Below are 20971 nucleotides of genomic sequence, written 5' to 3' on the forward strand. Positions count from 1 at the left end.
TGGAAATTTAAATACAAGCATCGACCAAAAACAAACTCTCGGGAGTCCGCCGGTGTGTTTCTGGCTAAAACGTATTGATGGGTAAATTATACTTGATTGGCGAGTTACCTTGTGAGTTCCTGGAAATGCTTGTACTTGTTTACTATATGAACTTAGCACGCGACAAATTGAGATGAGAGTTTATATCGACTATGGTTGAGGTGTGCAGCCACGATATGCATCCTGGTTTGGTGCAAACACTAGATGTGGACGAGTGTTTTTAAAGCTAAAATATACTAACACAAGTAATTGAATTCCGCGCTTATCTGAGGCTTCTACCCGTCTTTAAAGGGGCTTTTTTCCCTGAACGGGTCGTATTGGGTTAGCGGTTCCTTTCATTGGAGGACTGAACTTGGTTAATGTTTGTGTTATAAGTTCAACGTTGGTCTTTCAGTTTGGTAGTTGGGCCAGGTCTGAAGCTCAATGTGGATTTCATTTTCTATTGTAAATCACCAAGGGTAGCCGGCCTCATTATTTCCTTCTTTTGTGCTTTTGTTTTTAAGTTGTAATGTTGTAAGATAAATAAAAATAAAGAATAAGAATAAGGGAAGATAATGGGTGAACAGTATTTATGCTTCATTTGGAATTACCTACTATATAAATTGTATTTCTCAATTTTTATTTTTTACCACCAACTACGTTACAATTCCAAACAAGTTTTGATTGGCTATGTGAATTTTTGGATCATGTAGCTTCACTTAAGTCCATCTCAGGCATATATTACACAATAAAAATAAAAATATTAGAAGTCTTATATATTTTCTACTGTTACATAAATTTTTATTAGGAACAAAAGACCCTTAGAAAGCATATTACCTATTGCATAAGTACTAATATAACTAGAATATATTTCTAGGTAATTATGATTACTTTATATAGAATTCTTCCTTTATCCCCTATTTTTGTGAAGTGTTGCATGGGTTACAAGAGTGTAGATCTTTCGAAAAAAACTTCATTCCGTGTAATTAAGTATACGTTGCTTTTTTAACACCTTCACTCTTTTACATGTATCAACTAATGCATCTGCTTGATATGACCAAACCATCTCAAGCGGCTTCTCTCATTATGTTCAAAAGTTGTTTGCCGTTTGAAAATATATTATGCGAGTAAAAATACAAGTACTTGAATGGGCGTACAGCAGTAGCTAATGAAGCTAAGCGTAAGATAAACGAACTGTAAACAACCGAGGAAATTAACTGATGATTTCTGCAGAATTGTAGGAGATTGGAGCCGCGTCGGACAACTTTTTTGAAATTTTTTCACTAAAGATTCTTTTGAAAAGTTGACAAATTGGTTGTTCTATGAAGGTTTTACGAGCGTTCCAGAGGCAATTTTTTACGGTTATTTTCTAGGCAAATGATAACAGAATGAAGAGAACGAGAGGTGGCTAATCCAACTGCACAAAATCCTTAATTTGCTAAAGGCACAAACTTCACTATGTTAAAAGACTGGAAAAAAGTAAGCCAGTACCCATAGAATGTCAAAGAATACTGCGGGGTTAAATAAAAAATCTCCTAATGAGTTCATCAAGGCTCAACCATTCCTTCATTGTCGTTCATTGTAACATGCCATCGCAACTGAAATACTGCAAGATCTCACGGAACAAAAGTAGCACCTTCCAAGTTTCTCTGCTTATTGTTTACTGGGTTTTACTCTGAACAATTCTAAGGTTTGATGACAAACAGAGGCTGCACAGAGATAAATATGGAATTAGGAAGGAAATGTTGTTAAGATAAACTGAAATACCACTGAATAGTTGGATTAGATTAGTCAAGAAACTGACCATATCAACACTGACAGGCTTGCCATCTTCAGCAAGGATATCAATGATGGTTCCTGATTGATCAGCCTGAAGGAGATAGTGAGAGCATAGCAGTCAAATTAAGCAGAGCAAGACAATTAAAAGAAACTAGAAATAAAATCATTTTAGATCCTACATTTGTTATGGTGGAACTAGAAAAGCACATTAAGAGGACAGTGTAAAAGTAGGAGATAAAATCAGGGTGTTCCCTTTCTGTAGGTTTTCTACTTTTTGGTTTTCTTCTTGTATATGGGCATCTTTTGTCCAAACTATTTTTAAAAATTATTACTTTATCAGAAAAAGGAAATCAGGGAGTTCCACGGACAACCCTAGATGTTGTCCTTGAGCGAAAACTACAAATAAATGCTTTAACAAAATGTTACCGCAAGGTTTTCTATGCCATCATTCTCTCATCAGCTCTCAAGTATCAGATATAAAGGAACGGGTGTTTTATGTCAATATGATGAAGATGGATAACACAGGTAAAATAGTGACAGGAGTCATAACTACCATTAATTTCCATAAAATGGCATCACATTGCCAAGAAAGGATTTTTGACAGTAAGGAAACATGAAATCTCTGCCGCTTGTTTAGAGTTTTTTTTTTTTTGATAGATATGCCAAGAGCATTAGCAGATAGTCATCAAAAGTGACTATTGATCTATACCCCTCTATATTTGCATATCAAAGGAAGGCACAATCCATATAGAAGCATTTTATTGAAACAGGTATAAGATTATCTGTAGAAGAATTTCCGCAGAAATAGAACTTCTGATTTTTTTTTCCCGATATTAAAGGGCAGCCCGGTGCACTAAGCTCCCGCTATGTGCGGGGTCCGCGGAAGGGCCGGACCACAAGGGTCTATTGTACGCAGCCTTACCCTGCAGCAAGAGGCTGTTTCCACAGCTTGAACCCGTGACCTCCTGGTCACATGGCAACAACTTTACCGGTTACTCCAAGGCTTTTTCCGTTATTAAAACTCCCAACATATTAGAGAAGGGAGAATGAGGGGCCTACAGAGTATATCGAATTAGGGATTTCCAGTGTAGTTACACCATAAGAAACACTGAATGGCTCTTCCCAGAACAGAGTCTGTCCAGGTATAATCTTTAAGTTATATTTTCCCCTCAAAATGAGGCAATGGTGAATTATTAAAGACCATGGATATTTCTCTTTATCTCTAAAATCCACCAGCTCCAACCATTCTTAGGAACACTAAGCCCCCTAAATTTCTCTTATATTGGCTTCCTTAATTGGTTGAGTAGCTAACTGCCAGAAACTTAGTTCACTTCCTAAAATAAGATTACCTTGGTGACCAGTAAAGAGATACACTTACACTCAACTTCTTGAAAAGAAGACCGCACTTGATTACCTTGGTGACCTGTCAAGACATACACTTATACTCAACTTCGTGAAAAGAAGACCTCACTTGATCTCTAATCCCTCTAGCAGTACGACCTCTTGCCAATGACCAGAATTTGACAATTGATTCCTGTTTCCTCGATCAAATTCATCCTTCGATGTTACCAAGTCTAAAATGACTGGCAACTGGTATAACCCCAATCAAATGCTACTATCACAACCACAAGATGAATCACAAGCGCAGAAAGAGGTGTTTCCAAACATTCTGTACATTTCACAGCAAAATCCAAACTTGATCCACAAAGTTTAAGCATGCAGCATTTTCCAAGCAACCTACAAGGATAAAAATCTAAGTTTGTTGCACCATGCGATCAAACCCTCAGGATCCTTTCGGCATCTTCCTTACTACTTTTACTAATCCAATTATTCTAAGCAGAATTTCTTAGTTTGTTTGGTAGAGCAGAAACAGATATTTTGTCCAATATATATAGGAAATGGTCTGGGCTAGTAGAGTAGAAACATATAAATTTAGGGATACTTAAGATTGTCTCTCTTTTTTTTCTTGTAAGCTCTAGCAAAACCACTGGACATCATTTTGGAAAGGAAACGCAGATGGTACAATGGCAAATCAAAAGTTCTTAGTCTAAAACCAGCTTATGCAAACCTCCACTAATCCATACGGCAGCCTGATCAGCCTACAAGTTTAAGTTGCCAAGGAAATCCTACCAACCACCGCAGGAGCATGGGGTCACACAAGTGTTGCAGTTAGGATTCAGACCTGGGATCACCAGATATTTACTCTCATGCCTCAACCACTAGGCCATCCCCTTGGAGACCTCATCTCTTATTTGTTTATGCAGAAAGCAGGTTATACATTAGAAACCAATTGCAATCTCGATCTCAGAACTTTTTGAGTGTTATGATGCTAGTTTAATTCCACACAGGACTAAACAGCTGAGAAGTATGAGCTGTAAGATAAATATTCATTGGTGAATGAGTATATAATTTCTAATCATGCTTTCAATTTGACTGAATGCCTTTCTAATAGTTGTGCAGGTAAGAACCAAAAATTCTTCGGCATCATTTTACAAGCAGTAGCAGATATGTTACTCAAAAACAGTTAAAAGTCATGAAACAGAGTTCCTACATTAGTACAAGAGAGCAACAGCAAGCAAGGAAGTTATAGCAATAGGAAAAGAGAAAAGATTACCTCTATTTCATTCATCAATTTCATTGCTTCAATAATACAAAGAACTTGACCCTTCTGCACTTTGTCACCAACCTGTCGTAATGCACATCGTGCAAGCCAAAAGAATTAGAGAGAGAGAGAGAGAGAGAGAGAGATCATCAAACCAGCATCTTATTTGATACAGTGTTAACTGTATTTTTTCCTTTTCTTCTTTTTCTTTTCCTTTTTTTTTTTGATTTTTGAGGTTTCCATATTTGAATTCATTACATAAAAGGCGGACATGCAGTACCTTCACAAATGGTGGTTCACCAGGTCCTGGACTTCGATATAATGTCCCTGCCATTGGGCATTTGAGTGGTGGAACAGATGAGTCAGATGGCTTTGCTGCAGCTGGAGAAGGTGCAGGGATTTGAACTGGAGGAGGAGCAGGTGCGGGAGGTGGGCTAGATTGTACAGATGGCACATGATATGATTGTAGAATTGGGACGTGTGCAGGGGCAGGAGGCGGTGGTTGTGGTAGTGCCTCCTTCTTACGAATTAAAATTTCACAATCAAGCTGTTTTAAATGTAGCTCCACAACATCCCTAGAATCAACTAGCCTGCACAAAGAACAGTCTGTCATGACTATTCATGAAAAGTCTCTGTAGAGAACTAAGAAACAAATGGGAGCACTTACTTGACAAGGCTTGAAACTTGGCTAATAAAGTTAGATATTGATTCTTCCGATACCGAAGTTGCTGATGAAGTTTCACATGGCGATTTCACCTCTTCCGACTGAGTAATTGGAGTGGCTGCATCATTTGAAGATCCACCAACAGCAACCTTGAAGGCAACAGATGGCTCCAAAAGGTTTTTCACAAATGACACAACATTTGAAAGAATTTCCTCCAATGAAAACCACTGAAAGAATCTTACCTCATTCAATTGGGCTCTTGCTACGGCTGAATGATTCCGACTAGTTTGCAACCCCTATAAAAAAAAAAAGATTATTGCCACAACAGTCTTCTTTATCTGGTACTAGTAAACAGTAATAATAAGTGTCATCTTTGGTAATTTGGCTCTTCTATTGGGCAAGTTATCTGTTATACAGAGTATTATTTGGCCACGGGGGCTGGTGGGCCAAATAACTCTTCCATATGACAAATTCTTAGCATATATTAATCTATCACCATTTTCCAGGAAAAAGAAAGAAGATGAAAAGAACTCACCAACAGATGCACCAAGTGCAGCAGAATCAACTGTAATGATCTAACTTCCAAGATAAACTCTTTACTTTTTAACAACTTTTAAAAGCAAATGCACTCAAAAAAGAAATTAAATTCTACCCAATGCTCTTAAGATGTGTTTCCTCCACCAAATTAATGCCCTGGAAGTGCAGCTCTGAATGATTCTTTCAAGTTAAACAAATGAATTCCATCATTATTGAAGATACAAAATTGTCGATGAAATAATTGTGTCCGGATAGTTTAAAAAGATGGTATAATGCAGGTTTTGCTAACGATTTAATGTAATGCTGGACTTTGTGGAATCCTTACAGCTTTAGAGGATCCCTACCTCGTTTTGTTGATGTACTTTGTCTCAGCTTGGTACTGAGTTTATTTCAATAAAAAAAATTGGGTCCTGATGGTAACAGAAAACCTAACGAGAAAAGAAGATTTCAATGGGCTCAACTAAGCCCATTACTTCTGTCCATAAGTACATACGCAAAAAAAAAAAATATGCTTTACACACACTGTGTGTATCACTCATTTTGACCCCATTGACTATAAATCTGAGATTCGGAACTGCTGCAACAAAAGTGTAGAACCAATAGTAGAAGTGTTGTTCATTAATTGTTTTGAAAATTTCTTAGGTTTTCTCAAAACATGAAGGAGTTTCAAAATTGTTTTTGTTGCTGTTTATTCTGCCAACTTCGTAGACCCAGGTCAAATCAGTAATAAAGGTTTCTAATACTCTTCTCTCATTAATATTAACAACGAAGAAGAAAAGAGAGTAACAGAAGAAATAAAAAGAGAAACATTGACACAAATTTACTAAAGACGAAACCTTTAATTTCCAATCAATTAGCTAGACCTCATTCATAGCATTTAACAAAACAAATAAGGTATCTTTTTTATTTACAGTTTCAATTTCAGCTTGTAGATTTCACTTCTTTTGACTTTTAAAGTTCATGGATGAAATTTGACAAGCAAACGAATACCCAAAAGAAATAAAACTATACTGATAATATAAATAAAACCACGGCGAATGCATCCTTCAGCAGTGAGCTCCACTCAAACTATACAACTACAGCTGAAAATCTTTTTATACCAACCCCAACTAGTTTGGAACTGAAGCGTAGTTTTATTGTATTATAAACCTACACTAACAGAGTCCCGACTAGCTTGTGATTGGGACATAATAGATGTTTTTTTTGTATATTTTACAACAGTATGTGTACATGATACTCTGCATACACTGACCTAAAATTGTGAATGTGGCTCCAACTAAAACAAAGTAGAGTTTAACTATATAAGTACATGCGAGGTGGAGCTAGTAGCCCGGCTACGAGTTTGGGAGAACCCAATAGCTTTTGCTCGAACAGTGCATTTGTATTAACAAATTCATTAAATATGTACAATTATTAAATTTAGAACCCAGTTATTAACACTTGAATCGTCATTCTAAAATCCAGAATCCATAAGATTGAAATTCTGGCTCCGCCTCTGATTACAACTGAAATTTTTTTAAAAATTTATACCAACCCAACTATAAACCCTTGTGGTCCGGCCTTTCCCGGACTCGCGCATAGCGGGAGCTTAGTGCACCGGGCTGCCCTTGTACCAACCCAACTAGTTTGGAACTGAAGGGTAGCTTTATTGTATACATTCATAAAAGAGTCCCGAATAGTTTGTGACTGAGGTGTCATACATGTTGTTCTTGCGTAGTAGTCTACATACTGACTTAAAATTGTGAATCCAGATCCAACTAAAACAAAATATAGTTGAACTAATATCAACCGACACTGTAACGAATTTTTAAACTATCATTGTTGCGCGATAACCTGCCTTATTTATTTACAGCGTCGGTTTATACAACTTATACTCAAATAAATAATAGTTCATGCATGACACTCCGCTATTTACCTGCATACATAAAATATACACAAATAAATTTTAAAGCGATAATACCTTACAGGAGAATTGGAGTTTGGGCGCTGTAGCAAACCGTAAGGATAATTTGGAACGTGAAGGATTGTAACGGCGATGATGGCAGAACGGTAATAAAGTTAAAGACTTCGGGGCATTTTTGGCCGGAAATACAGCCGGTGAAGCTGAGGCCGCCGTTTTCGGCGTCGCCGTTGTTCCGAACGACGTCGTCATTTGCTCGCCGATATTCAGAGAGAGAGAGAGGAAAACAGAGTGCGTCGATGAAACCAAAGAGAGTGTGGAGATAATGGCTAATGAATAAAACGACACAGTTTTGGAGTTTTAGAAGAGCCTAATCTAGACAAATCAGCATGTGGAGCCCTTTAGGAGGTAGAAGCAGTAAATCAAGATGACGTGGCAAAATGAAAGGATTTTTTTTCCTTTTTCTTTCAAGAAGTAATATTTAAATATTTGAGATCATATAAAAAATAAAAATATAAGGATACAAGTTGATTTCTTTCCTTCTTCCAATACAATAAATTCTGATACGAAAAATCAGCACGTTAGGGAACCATACTTCAAGAGAGGACTAAGTAGTTCAAAATCGAACCGAAACCGTTAATTGAACGTAACCGATGGCTAATTGGTTTATTGGTATCGGATTATCGGGGTAATGGATGATGAACGGATTGAGATTTTATAATTAACGACTTAATGGTTTGGGGACAGATTACTCAATTTTCTTATCGGGTAAACCGTTAACCCATTAAAAATTTTTATATTTATACTTTTACCCCTATGTATATAAAGTACTATTAAAACCCCTATGTATTTATACTTTGTTTGACCAAAACAAGCTTGATGTCAATTTCTATCAACCATAGGTACTTAAGAATACATTACATATTAGATGGAAAAACTGTCAAGACTTGTATCGGTTGGACTTCTTCCCTCACAGAACAAACAGAATAGGAATTCAAAGGAAAGGTTATCACTGAGGGGGTTGAAGTATGATGATCCTTTCTCAGACAACTCTTTGTCATGCAACTTAGCAAGTGTGTACAGTCGGTGGCCATTATATGTTCTAATACCTTTTGTTAGATGAACAGGAGGATGATTGATAAGTTTTATAGAATTGATCGGTGATCGTAATGTAGTGCATTGAACTAGAAGTACTTGACTGGATTGTCTGGTTTTATGTCCTTTTTTAAAGTCTACTTTTCTGGAAGAACAGATGTCCTTTTTTGTCTTGTGAAGAACGAATGTTTGATTGATTACTGAACTTGGTTAATACGTGTATGAGTAGACTTGAATATTCTTCAATTCAAAAATACCGTTTGGTTAGATCTTAGATGGTATTAAAAATTTGGTATTGATTTGAAACTATTTGGTATTTGATTGAATGATTATTCAAAAATTTACTATTTGATTTAGCCGATAAGCCGCCCGATAATTATTAATCTGATACAAATCCGCCCGTTGTCTTATTGGATGGCTAGCGGATTACTACATTTATAATCCGATAACCGTTAAGCCGAACCGTTAAGCGTAATTATCCGTCCGATCCAGCACCCCTAGGACCAATAGAAAAGTTCAGGGAGATTATTGTTTGGGAGCAAACTAGAGAGAGAGAGTGTGGTTTAGAACAATATCGTGCTTTAAAATAATTTTTCCTCGTGCTGAGGGGGCGTAACTAGTAAAGTTATTGTCATGTGACCAGGAGAACACGAGTTCGAGCCGTGGAAACAACATTTTGTAGAAATGCAGAGTAAGACTACATACAATAGACCCTTGTGGTCCGGTCCTTCCTCGTACCTCGTGCATAACGGGAGCTTAGCGCATCACTAAGATGTTTTTGCCTCTTATATTTCTTTTCCGCATAACTAATATCCACATGTGTTATACCATAATCTATGTATTATTTTATGTATAACAGAATGTGAAATGAAAATGTGGGTATTTAGCTTTCTTGACTACTATTCACCAAGGAAAAATAAAACATTGCCGAGTGAAATTTAAAGACAATATTTATTGCTGCATACAAAATACATCACTTCCGTCTTCTCTAATGAAAAATTCATCATCCACGGCTATACACTGAATTTAGTTAGAACTAATTATGACATTGATATCGTTATAAACAAATAAGCAGAAGAAATAATAGAAAAGAATACTATTAACTTGACCGCACATCCTCAATTGCCGCTATTAAATTATCAAGTTTTGCTCCAGTGACTTCTTTAACGACCTTATTATTCTTCAGAATCTTGAACGTTGGAACCACCTTTATGCCAAGTTCCTTGGCTAGTGGCTGCCAAAAATTGTCACATTAATCAATTTTGTGTGTATGTGTGTATTGTTTCATTAGAAGGGAATGGTGGGTTTAACGAATACATACCCTATTATCCTGGTTGCAATCCAGCTTCAGAAAGACCACGTCATTATAATTCTTCGACAGCTCTTGAAACTTTGGAGCAATCACTTTGCAAGGACCACACCTGCAGGTGGATTGAAATCAGAAATCGAGAGATAGAAAACAAAGAAAAAATGGAGAAGACCCTGTAAAATGCTGTTTCTCAGAGGCATAAAGTTATCAATTAAATTGATGATAAAAATGAGGTGCAAAAAACAACTAGTTCAAATTTCAAATAAACATTCAATCAAGTAGCTGCATATGAGACAAGCAACAGTGCATGGATATGACAGGAGGGCATGATTAACTCCCTTAATAATTGGACCATTCTTCAAATCCTACATCTTAAAGCATACAAAGCCTCTCCAATCACTTGACTATTGGTAACATTCTAGTCTGCAACATTTGCTCTGTTTGTAGTAAATTCAACATACATTGTCACTTTGATCAAAACTTGTGTTACTCACTGTTGAACAGTGTTATCAAAGGCGAAAAACGCAAAAAAGCTCTAAGGCCCGTTGGGGCTTTAAGCGCAAATAAAGCGTGGGCTTTAATGAAAAAAGGCGCAAGTGGAGAAAAAGTAAAAATATGTATATGTAGTTTAAGACCAATAATTATAAGCATGAATAAGAAATATATGGACAAGAAAATTACGATAAAGTAAAATATCAATGGTTTAGTGTTGCCTATTCAGGATTACATTCATTGGCAAGGAAAAGTATGCCTTAGAACCTTGATGCGACACTGAAGCGCCCGTAAGCGAGGCGAAGCGCTCAACATGTTTTGAGCCTCGCTTCAGGGCTTAAGCGCGCCTTTGACAAAATAGACCACATGCCTGAAAGCATGGGTCTTGATACCCATAAGGCGATAATTCGTAGCACAAAGGTGAGTCAGAACGTATGCCCCTGTCTACTTTTTTGGATGAATACACAAGATATCCTTTCATGATGATCAATAGTGAAATATTTTGCAAATTTGGCATTTTCTCTCCCTATATTTGTATTTGGTTGGCACAGGGGGTGGAGGGTGTAGCTTCATTTGCAAGGTGTAGGGCTATGGATGTGAGCAATTTCAGTTGTACCAACTACCCACCTAGGTAGAATCTGTCCCATCTTGGAAACAATTTTGGTGACAGCAGAAACTTACAGAACAGCCGGTTAACATTCGTCCAGTGACCGGCAAATACGATCTTCAAATACATCCCATAAGGTCAAGAGAAGCAGTGTAAAGTGAAATTGCTTTAGCCGAGAAATCAATAGTCTTTGACAGTAAAGAGTGAAAGGGAAGCAAAGTGCCATTTGACCATTTGTACTGCTCTTAGGCACATTTTCCACTTAGGTCATAATTGTTCTGAACTATCCATCAACATAGATATCAACGGTCACTTCACTTAAGGAGAGAACAATTGAAGAACACTACCTAGGCTAAGCCAATAATGGGATTGTGAAGATAACTCTCTCCAAAATTGTCCAATAACAGGGTTCATCTCTTAAACAAGATTTATAAGAATCTCCCTTTTAGAAGAAAGGTTATATATATGTCAATTCTCTAGTGGTGGCGGAGCCAACCAAGATGTATGTCTGACCCGACCCAGACTCTTCCTACCCGACCCATTTGACTCTCTAAGCGTAGTTATTTAGGTGGTATTATGAGATCGAATTCCTCAGGAACACATGAAACAAAGATATGGAACGGGTAAAAAGAAATGGAAAAGAGATGTTTCTATTTCATCCAAATAAGAAGCTTTTTTTTTACATCCATGTGCTACAACTAGTACTAATTTGAAATATGAAACAATATCAGCTTAATTAGTTCTCCTATTCCACGATCTCCCAAATTACAGTAGTAAAGCAAACTTCTCATCAATCCCTTATACTTTCACTGCCTCACAGAGGTGGTTTCTTCCCCCGTAGGCATATGAAAATAAATTGCCTATCATTTTTATCTCTAATGTACTTTCGAACCATGTTCAACATTGGTCTTCTTCTAGCTTCATTGACCGGGTACGCCACACACTTGGGTGCTACGTATCCCAGTCTTAATAATTATAGATTTAAGTTATATGCACTGACAGTGTAATGATTATGTCATCAGTGTAAATGCTAGTATTAAAAAAGTTATATACAATTACCTGAAGAAATTCTTTACACTGCTAGCGCACAAAACTTAAACCCTATTATTACTACCTTAACCGTCTAATTACCCCAATCCTCCTCCTTATCTTTATCTTGAGACAAACTATACTTTATGAATCTCACATAGGCAGAATTATCAGGATTACGCTAATATTGAGCAAAAAAAAGGAAAAACTTAATCATAATTAAGCATGAACTTTATCAATCTACAAGGAAAAGGAAGAATATGTAATATTACCACTGAGTGTACATGTCAACTACGACAGTTTTATCACCGGCAGCTTCAACAATAGGCCAAAAGGTATCTTTACAAACTTCCGTCACCTGCCCTACCGTCACAGTCGTAGTAGCAGTAGCATCAGAGCTACACTTCACCTTCAAACTCAGCCCCCTGTTGGTAAAAACCCTAGGTGAGAGGCCATAATCTCCTGCAACGCAGACCACTGATTGCTTGCTGGACTTCCATGCAGAAGATGAAGGCACCGTTGAAGGCTTCAAGGATACGCCGTTTACTTGTACTTGCAACGCCATTCGCTGTAACTGTTTGTGTGTATAGCTATGTGTATATGTGTACGTATAGGTAGAGAGAGAAAGTTAAAAGAAAGTGAGAGAGTGAGCGCAGTGTGTGTGTGTGAGAAATGGCGGAGGATTTGAAGGTAGAGGAGGAGAACAGGGATCATTTAATTTGATATGTGAAATGACTATATTATCCCTTGACATATTCTTTTCTTTTTTTCTCCAGCTCTAGAGATATTCCGTTCAGGGTTGTTTTGGTAGTTTTGGGTTGATATGATCTTGTGGTTGAAACTGCATTTGATAAGATGAGTCCAAAAGGGGTTAGGCAGCGTGGGATACTTGGTCCAGATAAACGATTTTTTGGTCCCTTTTTTTTTTTTTTTTAGGAAAGAGAAAAATTGATGATTTTTTTTTTTTTCTTCTTCTGATTATCCTCTTGTAGAATGTATTTTTTCCATTTAGGATTTTAGAGGTATAAATCGCATCATTTATTTCTCGAGGCATGGCTGGCAAGGTGAAAGGTACGTTACATCATACAATCGGTGGCGGACACACATGGTGGAAAGAATTAAACCCGCTTTGTCAAAAAATAATATTATATATATGTATAAATTACGATTAAAGCTGCATAAATTTTGTATAAATATTTTATTTGAACCCACTTGACAACTACTATTTTACGACTAAAGTTATGTACTTCTAAGATTGAACCCGCTTGCACAAAATCTTAGGTCCGCTACTGCATACAATATATTATAAGATTGATACATGAATTCAAATGAGCAAAGCCACGACAGTTCAAAATTAGTTAGAGGCAAAGCCACGTCAGCTCAGAGTTAGTTAGAGTCGTTACAAGTTGTTAGAAAGTTAGTTAAGAATCAATTAGTAAGTAACATTGTACAAGCTGTAAAGTCAATTAGCATTTTATTCCATATAAAATCATTATATTACACAGATTATATTTTCATAATAATGAGATTCAACTTGCTACTCTACTCTTCTTCTTCCTTCTTTCTTCTTCACAATTTCTCTTCTCAAACCTAGATGTCCTCTCGAGCTTCACTGCTAAGCTCCTGATCAACTGCTAAATCCTCGAGTTCTTGGGAATTCCTGCAATTCAGTAATATTGGTATCAGAGCGTATCGTTCCTTGGTAAAATCATGGCGGAAGGTACTCGATCTATTGACAATTCCAGCAATGAAATGGGGGAATTGTGTGAGATGATGCAGAAACTTATGGAAGATGTTGGAGCTTTGACTGGAGAAGTTTCGAATTTAAAGCATTTAGATCAGACAGTGCTCGAGCTAAAGGAGCAACTGACTAATCCTGGAGAGAATCGAAGGGACAAAACTCAATTAGAGCCTGAAGATAGACCTTCGATGACGAGACAATCAGAAGAAAGATCACATAGGGACGGGAGTCCTGCCAAGTACAATCGTAACTCAAATTCTTCTAGATGGTCGATAGTGAAATTCTTGAGGTTCACAGAGGATGATCTGAGGTCTTGGCTATTCAAGATCGAGCAATTTTTTTCTATGGAAAAGATCGCAGCAGAGGAGAAGATGGAGGTGGCAGCGATGCAGTTGGAAAGGGAAGCCATCCAATGACATTTATCGTTTATGAGATACAGGCAGTACCTACAACCAGCTACATGGACTGAGTATATCATGGCTTTGGTTGAAAGGTTTAGAGTCGATTTTGATGATCACATGGAAGAAATAAAGAAAGTTAGACAGACTGGGAGTGTGAGGGAGTATCAAGCCACTTTTGAGAGGCATGTGACAAGAGTGAGTTTATCTCGAGAGAATGCAATTAGTTATTTCCTTGGTGGATTGAAGCATGAGCTGAATATTGTAGTAACAATTACAAACCCAACCACCCTATCTCAAGTATATAAGCTGTTAGAATGCAAGAAACCTACATTGCTGCCATTAGACAAACTTTTTATTTTCCTCCCACTCAAAATATAACCACAAAAAAATATACAGACCATAGAAACCAAAATAAACCTCTATTGCCAATACCAAATGTTGGATATTCTGCTGCTCTCAAAGGATTTAATGGGAGAACTATTAGTCTAGAAGAAATGAATGAAAAAAAAGGCTCAAGGATTATGTTACTTCTGCAATGAGAAGTATGCACCTGGTCACAAGTGTAAAAAAAAATTCAAACAACTATATCTGTTGGAATTAGAAGAGCAGGTAAAGGAAATCACTGAGGAAGAGGAAGGTTCTTGTGAGTCAAAAAGAGCAGAATTGGAGTTAAATCAACCTATGGAACAAATGGAGATTTCAATTCATGCCCTGAATGGATCTCTGGGATACAGAACCTTAAAGGTAACTGGCTATCATTCAAAGAAGCCACTACACATATTAGTTGATACAGGTAGTTCCCACAATTTTATAGACCCTGAATTGGTACAGAAATTGGGATGCCCTATCAAGAAGACTATGCCTCAGTTAGTAGCTGCAGCAAATGGCAACATGATAAAGGTTAACAAGATGTGCAGAATATCCTGGCTCCTTCAAGGTTCTGAGTTTTTAGCAGAATTCTTATTGCTGCCTTTGGGGTCTTGTGAGGTTGTATTGGGAGTGCAGTGGTTGCTTACTCTGGAGACATCAAGATGAACTTCAGAACACTCACTATAGAATTTGTGTACAAAGGCAAGAAACATGTCCTTAGAGGTACAGGGAAGCAAGTGCAAACTTCTGGAGCTGGGAAGTTGACAAAGCTCTCAGGTAATCAGTCACAACTCTACATGATACAAGTAGTACCTGTTATGTGTAACAAGTTACAGTGGTATTCACTAGAAACTAAGGGGGGACATGAAAAAGATCCTAGGTTGCTAAAATTGTTAGAAGAGTTCAAGGGGATATTTGAGGAGCGTACATAATTGCCACCTTCTAGGGGGGGTGACCACAAGATTGTGTTACAATCTGGGACTGAACCTATTAATAAAAGACCATATAGATATCCTTCTATTAAAAAGGATATCATTGAAACATTGGTGCAACAGATGTTAGATCAAGGAATAGTCCAGTCAATCAGCAACTCTTTTGCTTCTCCTGTGATTTTAGTGGGGAAGAAAGATAGTACATGGAGGCTGTGTGTTAATTATAGGGACTTAAACAAGTACACTGTAAAGAACAAATTTCTAATACCTATTGTAGAAGATTTGCTAGATGAATTGGGGGGTTCTAAGATCTTCTCAAAAATTGATCTTAGATCCGGATATCACCTATTGAGAATGGCAGAAGAAGATATTCCTAAGACTGCATTTAGAACATATTCAGGTCATTTTGAATACTTGGTGATGCCTTTTGGATTGTCAAATGCACCAGCAACATTTCAAGGCCTAATGAATTCAATTTTCCATGATTTCCTTAGGAAATATGTGGTGGTCTTTTTTTATGACTTCTTAGTGTACAGTAGGAATATGGAAGATCATTTAGTACACCTAAGATATGTGTTCTATGAGATGAAGAAACATCAGCTCTATGCCAAAGAGAGCAAATATTTCTTTGGTGTGTAAAGGATAGAATACCTGGACCGCTTTATTACTGAAGAAGGGGTGTCCACAGACCCTTAAAAATAGCAGTTGTGCAGAAATGGCCTACACATACTACTCTTAAGTAATTAAGAGGATTTCTGGGGTTGGCCGGCTATTACAGGAGATTCATCCAAGGTTTGGCATTATTAGCAAACCTTTGACAGATCTTTTGAAGAAAGATAACTTCAAATGGTCTCCAAGAGCTTCACATGCATTTGAACAACTGAATTAGGCATTGTCTAAAGCACCAGTCTTAGCTCTTCCTGATATGAGCAAGACCTTTATTTTGGAAACTGATGCTAGTGGCTATGGCACAGGGGTTGTGCTCATGCAACAAGGACATCCTATTGCATTCATTAGTAGAGCCTTATCTCCCACGCATGCTGCTCTTTCAGTGTACGACAGAGAATTACTGGCTATAGTGCATGCAGTTACCAAATGATCTCAGTATCTTCTTGGCCAGAAATTCATCATTAGAACTGATCAAAGAGCTTTGAAGTTTTTAATGAAACATAAGCTTCACACTAATTCAGAGTCGATATGGCTAACTAAGCTAATGCCCTTTGACTACGCCATTGAATACAAGAAAGGAGTGAAAAATAAAGTGGTTGATGCACTAACTAGGATTCATGGTGCTGAGCTTATGTCATTGGTTATTTCAACCACTAACTATGACTTACTGCATGCTATAGTTGAAAGTTGGGAAACATATAATGAGTTGAAGACCATATTTGAACAATTGCAAGCTAATCCAACATCTCACTCTCAGTTCACTTGGAGTAACAACCAGCTAAGAAGGAAGGGAAGGTTGGTATTTGGTAAGGTTCTACAACTAAGGAAAACCATCATTAACTTATGATATTCTACACCCCAAGGAGGCTATTCAGGAGTTGAGGCTACAATAAAGAGACTACTGACATTGTTTTAATGGAAAAGGTATTAGAAAATATGTGAAGATATTTGTGAAGAACTGTGATGTATGTCAAAGAAACAAATCAGATCTTGCTGCATATCCTGGTTTGCTACAACCACTTCCAATCCCATATGTGGTTTGGTCTTAAATTAGCATGGACTTTATCGATGACCTTCCTAAGTGCCATGGCTATGAGGTCATATTGGTAGTGGTGGATAGATTAAGCAAGTATGGGCATTTTATACCCTTAAAGCATCCCTATTCTGCCCAAAGTGTAGCCAAGGTATTCATGGATACCATTGTTAGATTACATGGATTACCTGATAACATTACAAGCGACATGGAAGCAATGTTCTTAAGCTCATTTTGGCAAGAGTTGCTATCTTTACAAGGGGTACAACTCAACATTTCTTCAGCTTATCATCCATAGTCTGATGGCCAGACTGAGGTACTAAACAGATGCTTAGAGACCTACTTGAGATGCTTTTGTTCTGATGATGCTACTGGGTGGTATTCTTGTCTACCTATGGTCGAATATTGGTATAACACCTTTCATCACTCTGCCATCCAACCACTCCCTATGAGGCCCTTTATGGCAGACCACCTTCATTGCACCTCTCTTATTTACCAGGAGAATCCTCTTCTGCTGAAGTAGACAACACACTACTTAATAGAGAGGTGAAGTTGCAGTTGATCAAACATTAATTGATGAGAGCCCAACTCAGAATGAAGAAGCAAGCTGACTCCCACAGGAGTGACAAGAACTTTAAGGTGGGAGATTGGGTTTATTTCAATGCTCAACCTTACAAACAAGTCACTGTTTCAGCACAGCCTCACCATAAACTTGCTGCAAAATATTATGGACCATTCCAAATTATTAAGAAGGTGGGACCAGTAGCCTATACTCTCCTATTTTCAGCTTCTGTCAAGATACATCCTACAGTACATGTATCTCTATTAAAGAAATGCTATAAAGTGTCAGACCACATATCCTACCCTACAGTCATTTATATTGTAAACCCACATTGACCTAATCCAGAGTTTATATTGCAGAGGAGGATGGTTAAAAAAGAAAACAAGGTTGTGGCCCAAGTCTTGGTTAGATGGGAAGGCTTACCTGCTGACAATGCTACCTGAGAGTTCTATACTATTCTGCTCACTAGGTTCCCAAATTTTGATCTTTGTGGTCAAGGATCTTTTGCATGAGGGAGTATTGATACATGAATTCAAATGAGCAAAGCCATGACAGTTCAAAGTTAGTTAGCGGCAAAGCCACATCAGCTCAGAGTTAGTTAGAGTCGTTACAAGTTGTTAGAAAGTTAGTTAAGAATCATCTAGTTAGTAACATTGTACAAGCTGTAAAGTCAATTAGCATTTCATTCCATATAAATCATTGTATTACAGATATTACATTTTCATAATAATGAGATTCAACTTTCTACTTTACTCTTCTTCTTCCTTCTTTCCTCTTCATAATTTCTCTTCTCAAACCTAGCTGTCCTCTCGAGCTTACTGCTAAGCTCCTGATCAGCTGCTGAATCCTCAAGTTCTTGGGAATTCCTGCAATTCAGTAACAAAGATCAATAGTACTATATTAACAGAGGAGTATCCTAGATTTAGAGGGTTTGGGTGCTACACTAGCCGATTCGATCAACTTTGGATTTGGGTTTAGGTTTGGGTTTGGGTTCGGGTTCAGGTTCGGATTCGGGTTTGAGTTAATCTTTTTCTGTTTATCAAGACAAATGGATCGAACAAGAAAATATAACAAATGCAAGAGAACAAACTGATAGACCTAGATTACTAGCAACATTTAGGATGGATGAATCAATAAGAACAAGCTTTAGCACAGTGCCGATTAAGGCCACTGTAATCGAGCCAAAGACCATAATGTACTAAGGGGTCGTTTGGTAGGATGCATTAGATAAAATAATGTATGCGTTAGCTTTGTGTATTTATAATATCTTGTTTGGTACACTTTTTGAATATATGCATTAGTTATGCAAACATTAGTTATACACCCTATTTGATATTATTCTATGCATATTTAATGCATAAGAAACCATGGTATTAACAATGCAATGGGTTTTAATGCATGCATTAGCTTAGTTAAAGACAAAATTATCCTTGAAAATTTATGCTTAATTAAAATATGTTATTATATTAATGCAAGTTTGAAATAATCCAAAAAAGTAAGAAATAAAATTATATCCCTAGTAAATAAATAAATATTTGGCATATTTTCTTTTTTATAAATAAATATTCAGTTCTATGCTACAATATAGGTAGATAAATCAAATAATTTTTTTAAAACCTTTTCATATAAAAACATTTCTCAACATATGTTTTTTTTTAAAAGATAAAGTAATGGACTGATTATGCGGGTATTTTTGTAAACAAATAATTCTATTAGAAATTGTGCAATGCTTTAATACATCAAACCAAACAATGGATAAGAAATATGCCGGTATAACTAATACCAGCATTACTAATACATCATATTTAGCATTATTCTTATACACCCTACCAAACGACCCATAAGCATGCACTAATAAGAGGTCGTTTGGTAGGATGCATTAGAGAAAATAATGCATGCATTAGCTTTTGGCCCTATGTATTACTAATTCAAGTATTAGTTATACAACCTATTTGATATTATCTTGTGTATAACTAATACATAACAAATTACGGTATTAGCAATACCCAAGCTGTTAATGCATGCATTAGCATGGTTAAAGACAGAATTATTCTTAAAGTCCCTTAAAGCTAAAGAATATGGAGGACATTTTTGTAAACAACTAATTTTCTTAAAAATTATGCAATGCATTTTAATTGTTAATACACCACACCAAACAATGGATAAGAAATAGTCTTTGCATAACTAATGCTTACATTATGGTCACGCCCAACTCTAGTCCTAAAAAGGATAAACGATCGCTGCAATTATATCCGGACTAAAAGTTCGGAGTCGAATCCCATAGAGAACTAAGATTTCGCTATAACTGTTCAATATCACCAAGAAGGCAAGATTGAACAATTTTTAAGTTATAAATATTAAGATTCATATGTCTAACTAATTAACTAACAAATTAAAGTAGTAAATTAACAACTAAAGATACTAAGGGTAGGAGACAAAATTGAAAAAGCCTAGAGTTATGATTTTCTCAATTGTCTGAATCCTTCCCGCTATGTCTCCTATAATTTTGTCTAAGTATTCTCTACTGATCATGAGTACTCGACTTATCGTATTTCTCTCTTGAGCAACTACAATAATATACTAGTCATATTCTCTCGAACTACGCTAGATCGCACTTTTTCACCGCTCATTATGATCACGTCAAAGCTTTGTTATCTCTAATCCTGCTTTTAAACCCGCCGTATTGATCTCTCATATATCTTGGGGTGACGTTGTTTGACAACAACCTAAATATGCACTCTTTTTCAAGTAATACATAATAAATAGGCACAGTCAATTAAGAGCTCTTCAATTATCTAAAATAAGCACGTAGTTGAACAAGTAGGGATATTCAAAGGCAAATTATATTAAAATATAATGGGAGTTCATCCTCCAAAAGGTTCAATCAAAACCTAAATGATAAATTAGCTATTCATAAAAGTATGTGAAAACACAATACAAAAATTCATAACCAACAATGAAAAATAGAAAGGAGAAAGGAAAAAACTTATGGTTGAATCTTCCTCCTTAATCCTAGCATGTTCTCGCCTCCTTAGGTGTTGTCTAACCCTGAAGTAGTGCATCTCCCTTCAAAAGGACATTTTATTATGTATTTATATCAATTAGGGTTTGTATGGAGCGACTTTGAGCACTTCTGTCTCGAAAAGGAGAAGTTGAGTCGCGTGCTGGGGTTTGGAGCAACGCGCGACCCCTAGGCACGCTCCCAGTTTTTTTCCTCTTTGTTTCTTTTGCG

The 20971-nt window shown here is 36.8% G+C and overlaps 3 protein-coding genes across 3 annotated transcripts; 1 reads left to right on the forward strand and 2 right to left on the reverse strand.

Moving 5' to 3' along the window:
- Positions 1–1452: 1452 nt before the first annotated feature.
- Positions 1453–7872, reverse strand: LOC104085882 (biotin carboxyl carrier protein of acetyl-CoA carboxylase, chloroplastic-like). The gene is made up of 7 exons (XM_009589999.4): positions 7561–7872; positions 5306–5359; positions 5067–5212; positions 4680–4989; positions 4412–4483; positions 1823–1888; positions 1453–1727 (listed from the first exon to the last, which is right to left on the reverse strand). The coding sequence occupies exons 1-7, from the start codon at positions 7750–7752 to the stop codon at positions 1704–1706; spliced, it is 864 nt and encodes a 287-aa protein (XP_009588294.1). The 5' UTR covers positions 7753–7872; the 3' UTR covers positions 1453–1703.
- Positions 7873–9527: 1655 nt separating this feature from the next.
- On the reverse strand, positions 9528–12713 carry LOC104085881 (thioredoxin F-type, chloroplastic-like). Its single transcript, XM_009589998.4, has 3 exons — positions 12305–12713; positions 9917–10016; positions 9528–9829 (listed from the first exon to the last, which is right to left on the reverse strand). The coding sequence occupies exons 1-3, from the start codon at positions 12595–12597 to the stop codon at positions 9695–9697; spliced, it is 528 nt and encodes a 175-aa protein (XP_009588293.1). The 5' UTR covers positions 12598–12713; the 3' UTR covers positions 9528–9694.
- Positions 12714–14249: 1536 nt separating this feature from the next.
- LOC138892097 (uncharacterized) lies at positions 14250–16574 on the forward strand. Its single transcript, XM_070175791.1, has 6 exons — positions 14250–14471; positions 14718–15111; positions 15180–15320; positions 15660–16106; positions 16254–16267; positions 16365–16574. The coding sequence occupies exons 1-6, from the start codon at positions 14250–14252 to the stop codon at positions 16572–16574; spliced, it is 1428 nt and encodes a 475-aa protein (XP_070031892.1).
- The last annotated feature ends 4397 nt before the right edge of the window (positions 16575–20971 follow it).

The sequence above is a fragment of the Nicotiana tomentosiformis genome, chromosome 5 (genome assembly GCF_000390325.3).
Source record: "Nicotiana tomentosiformis chromosome 5, ASM39032v3, whole genome shotgun sequence".
In the NCBI taxonomy this organism is placed as follows: Eukaryota; Viridiplantae; Streptophyta; class Magnoliopsida; order Solanales; family Solanaceae; genus Nicotiana; species Nicotiana tomentosiformis.

What these genes read in the sequence shown, in the direction of transcription:
- LOC138892097 (XM_070175791.1), top strand. Translation starts at nt 14,250, where the DNA reads ATGGCTTTGGTTGAAAGGTTTAGAGTCGATTTTGATGATCACATGGAA. An exon ending in ACCCAACCACCCTATCTCAA is followed by an intron (nt 14,472 to 14,717) that starts GTATATAAGCTG and finishes TGCAATGAGAAG; the next exon opens with TATGCACCTGGTCACAAGTG. An exon ending in AATATCCTGGCTCCTTCAAG is followed by an intron (nt 15,112 to 15,179) that starts GTTCTGAGTTTT and finishes TTGGGAGTGCAG; the next exon opens with TGGTTGCTTACTCTGGAGAC.
- LOC104085882 (XM_009589999.4), bottom strand. Translation starts at nt 7,752, where the DNA reads ATGACGACGTCGTTCGGAACAACGGCGACGCCGAAAACGGCGGCCTCA. An exon ending in AACTCCAATTCTCCTGTAAG is followed by an intron (nt 5,360 to 7,560) that starts GTATTATCGCTT and finishes TTTTTTTTATAG; the next exon opens with GGGTTGCAAACTAGTCGGAA. An exon ending in CAAGAGCCCAATTGAATGAG is followed by an intron (nt 5,213 to 5,305) that starts GTAAGATTCTTT and finishes GTTGCCTTCAAG; the next exon opens with GTTGCTGTTGGTGGATCTTC.
- LOC104085881 (XM_009589998.4), bottom strand. Translation starts at nt 12,597, where the DNA reads ATGGCGTTGCAAGTACAAGTAAACGGCGTATCCTTGAAGCCTTCAACG. An exon ending in GTTGACATGTACACTCAGTG is followed by an intron (nt 10,017 to 12,304) that starts GTAATATTACAT and finishes ATCCACCTGCAG; the next exon opens with GTGTGGTCCTTGCAAAGTGA. An exon ending in ATTGCAACCAGGATAATAGG is followed by an intron (nt 9,830 to 9,916) that starts GTATGTATTCGT and finishes AATTTTTGGCAG; the next exon opens with CCACTAGCCAAGGAACTTGG.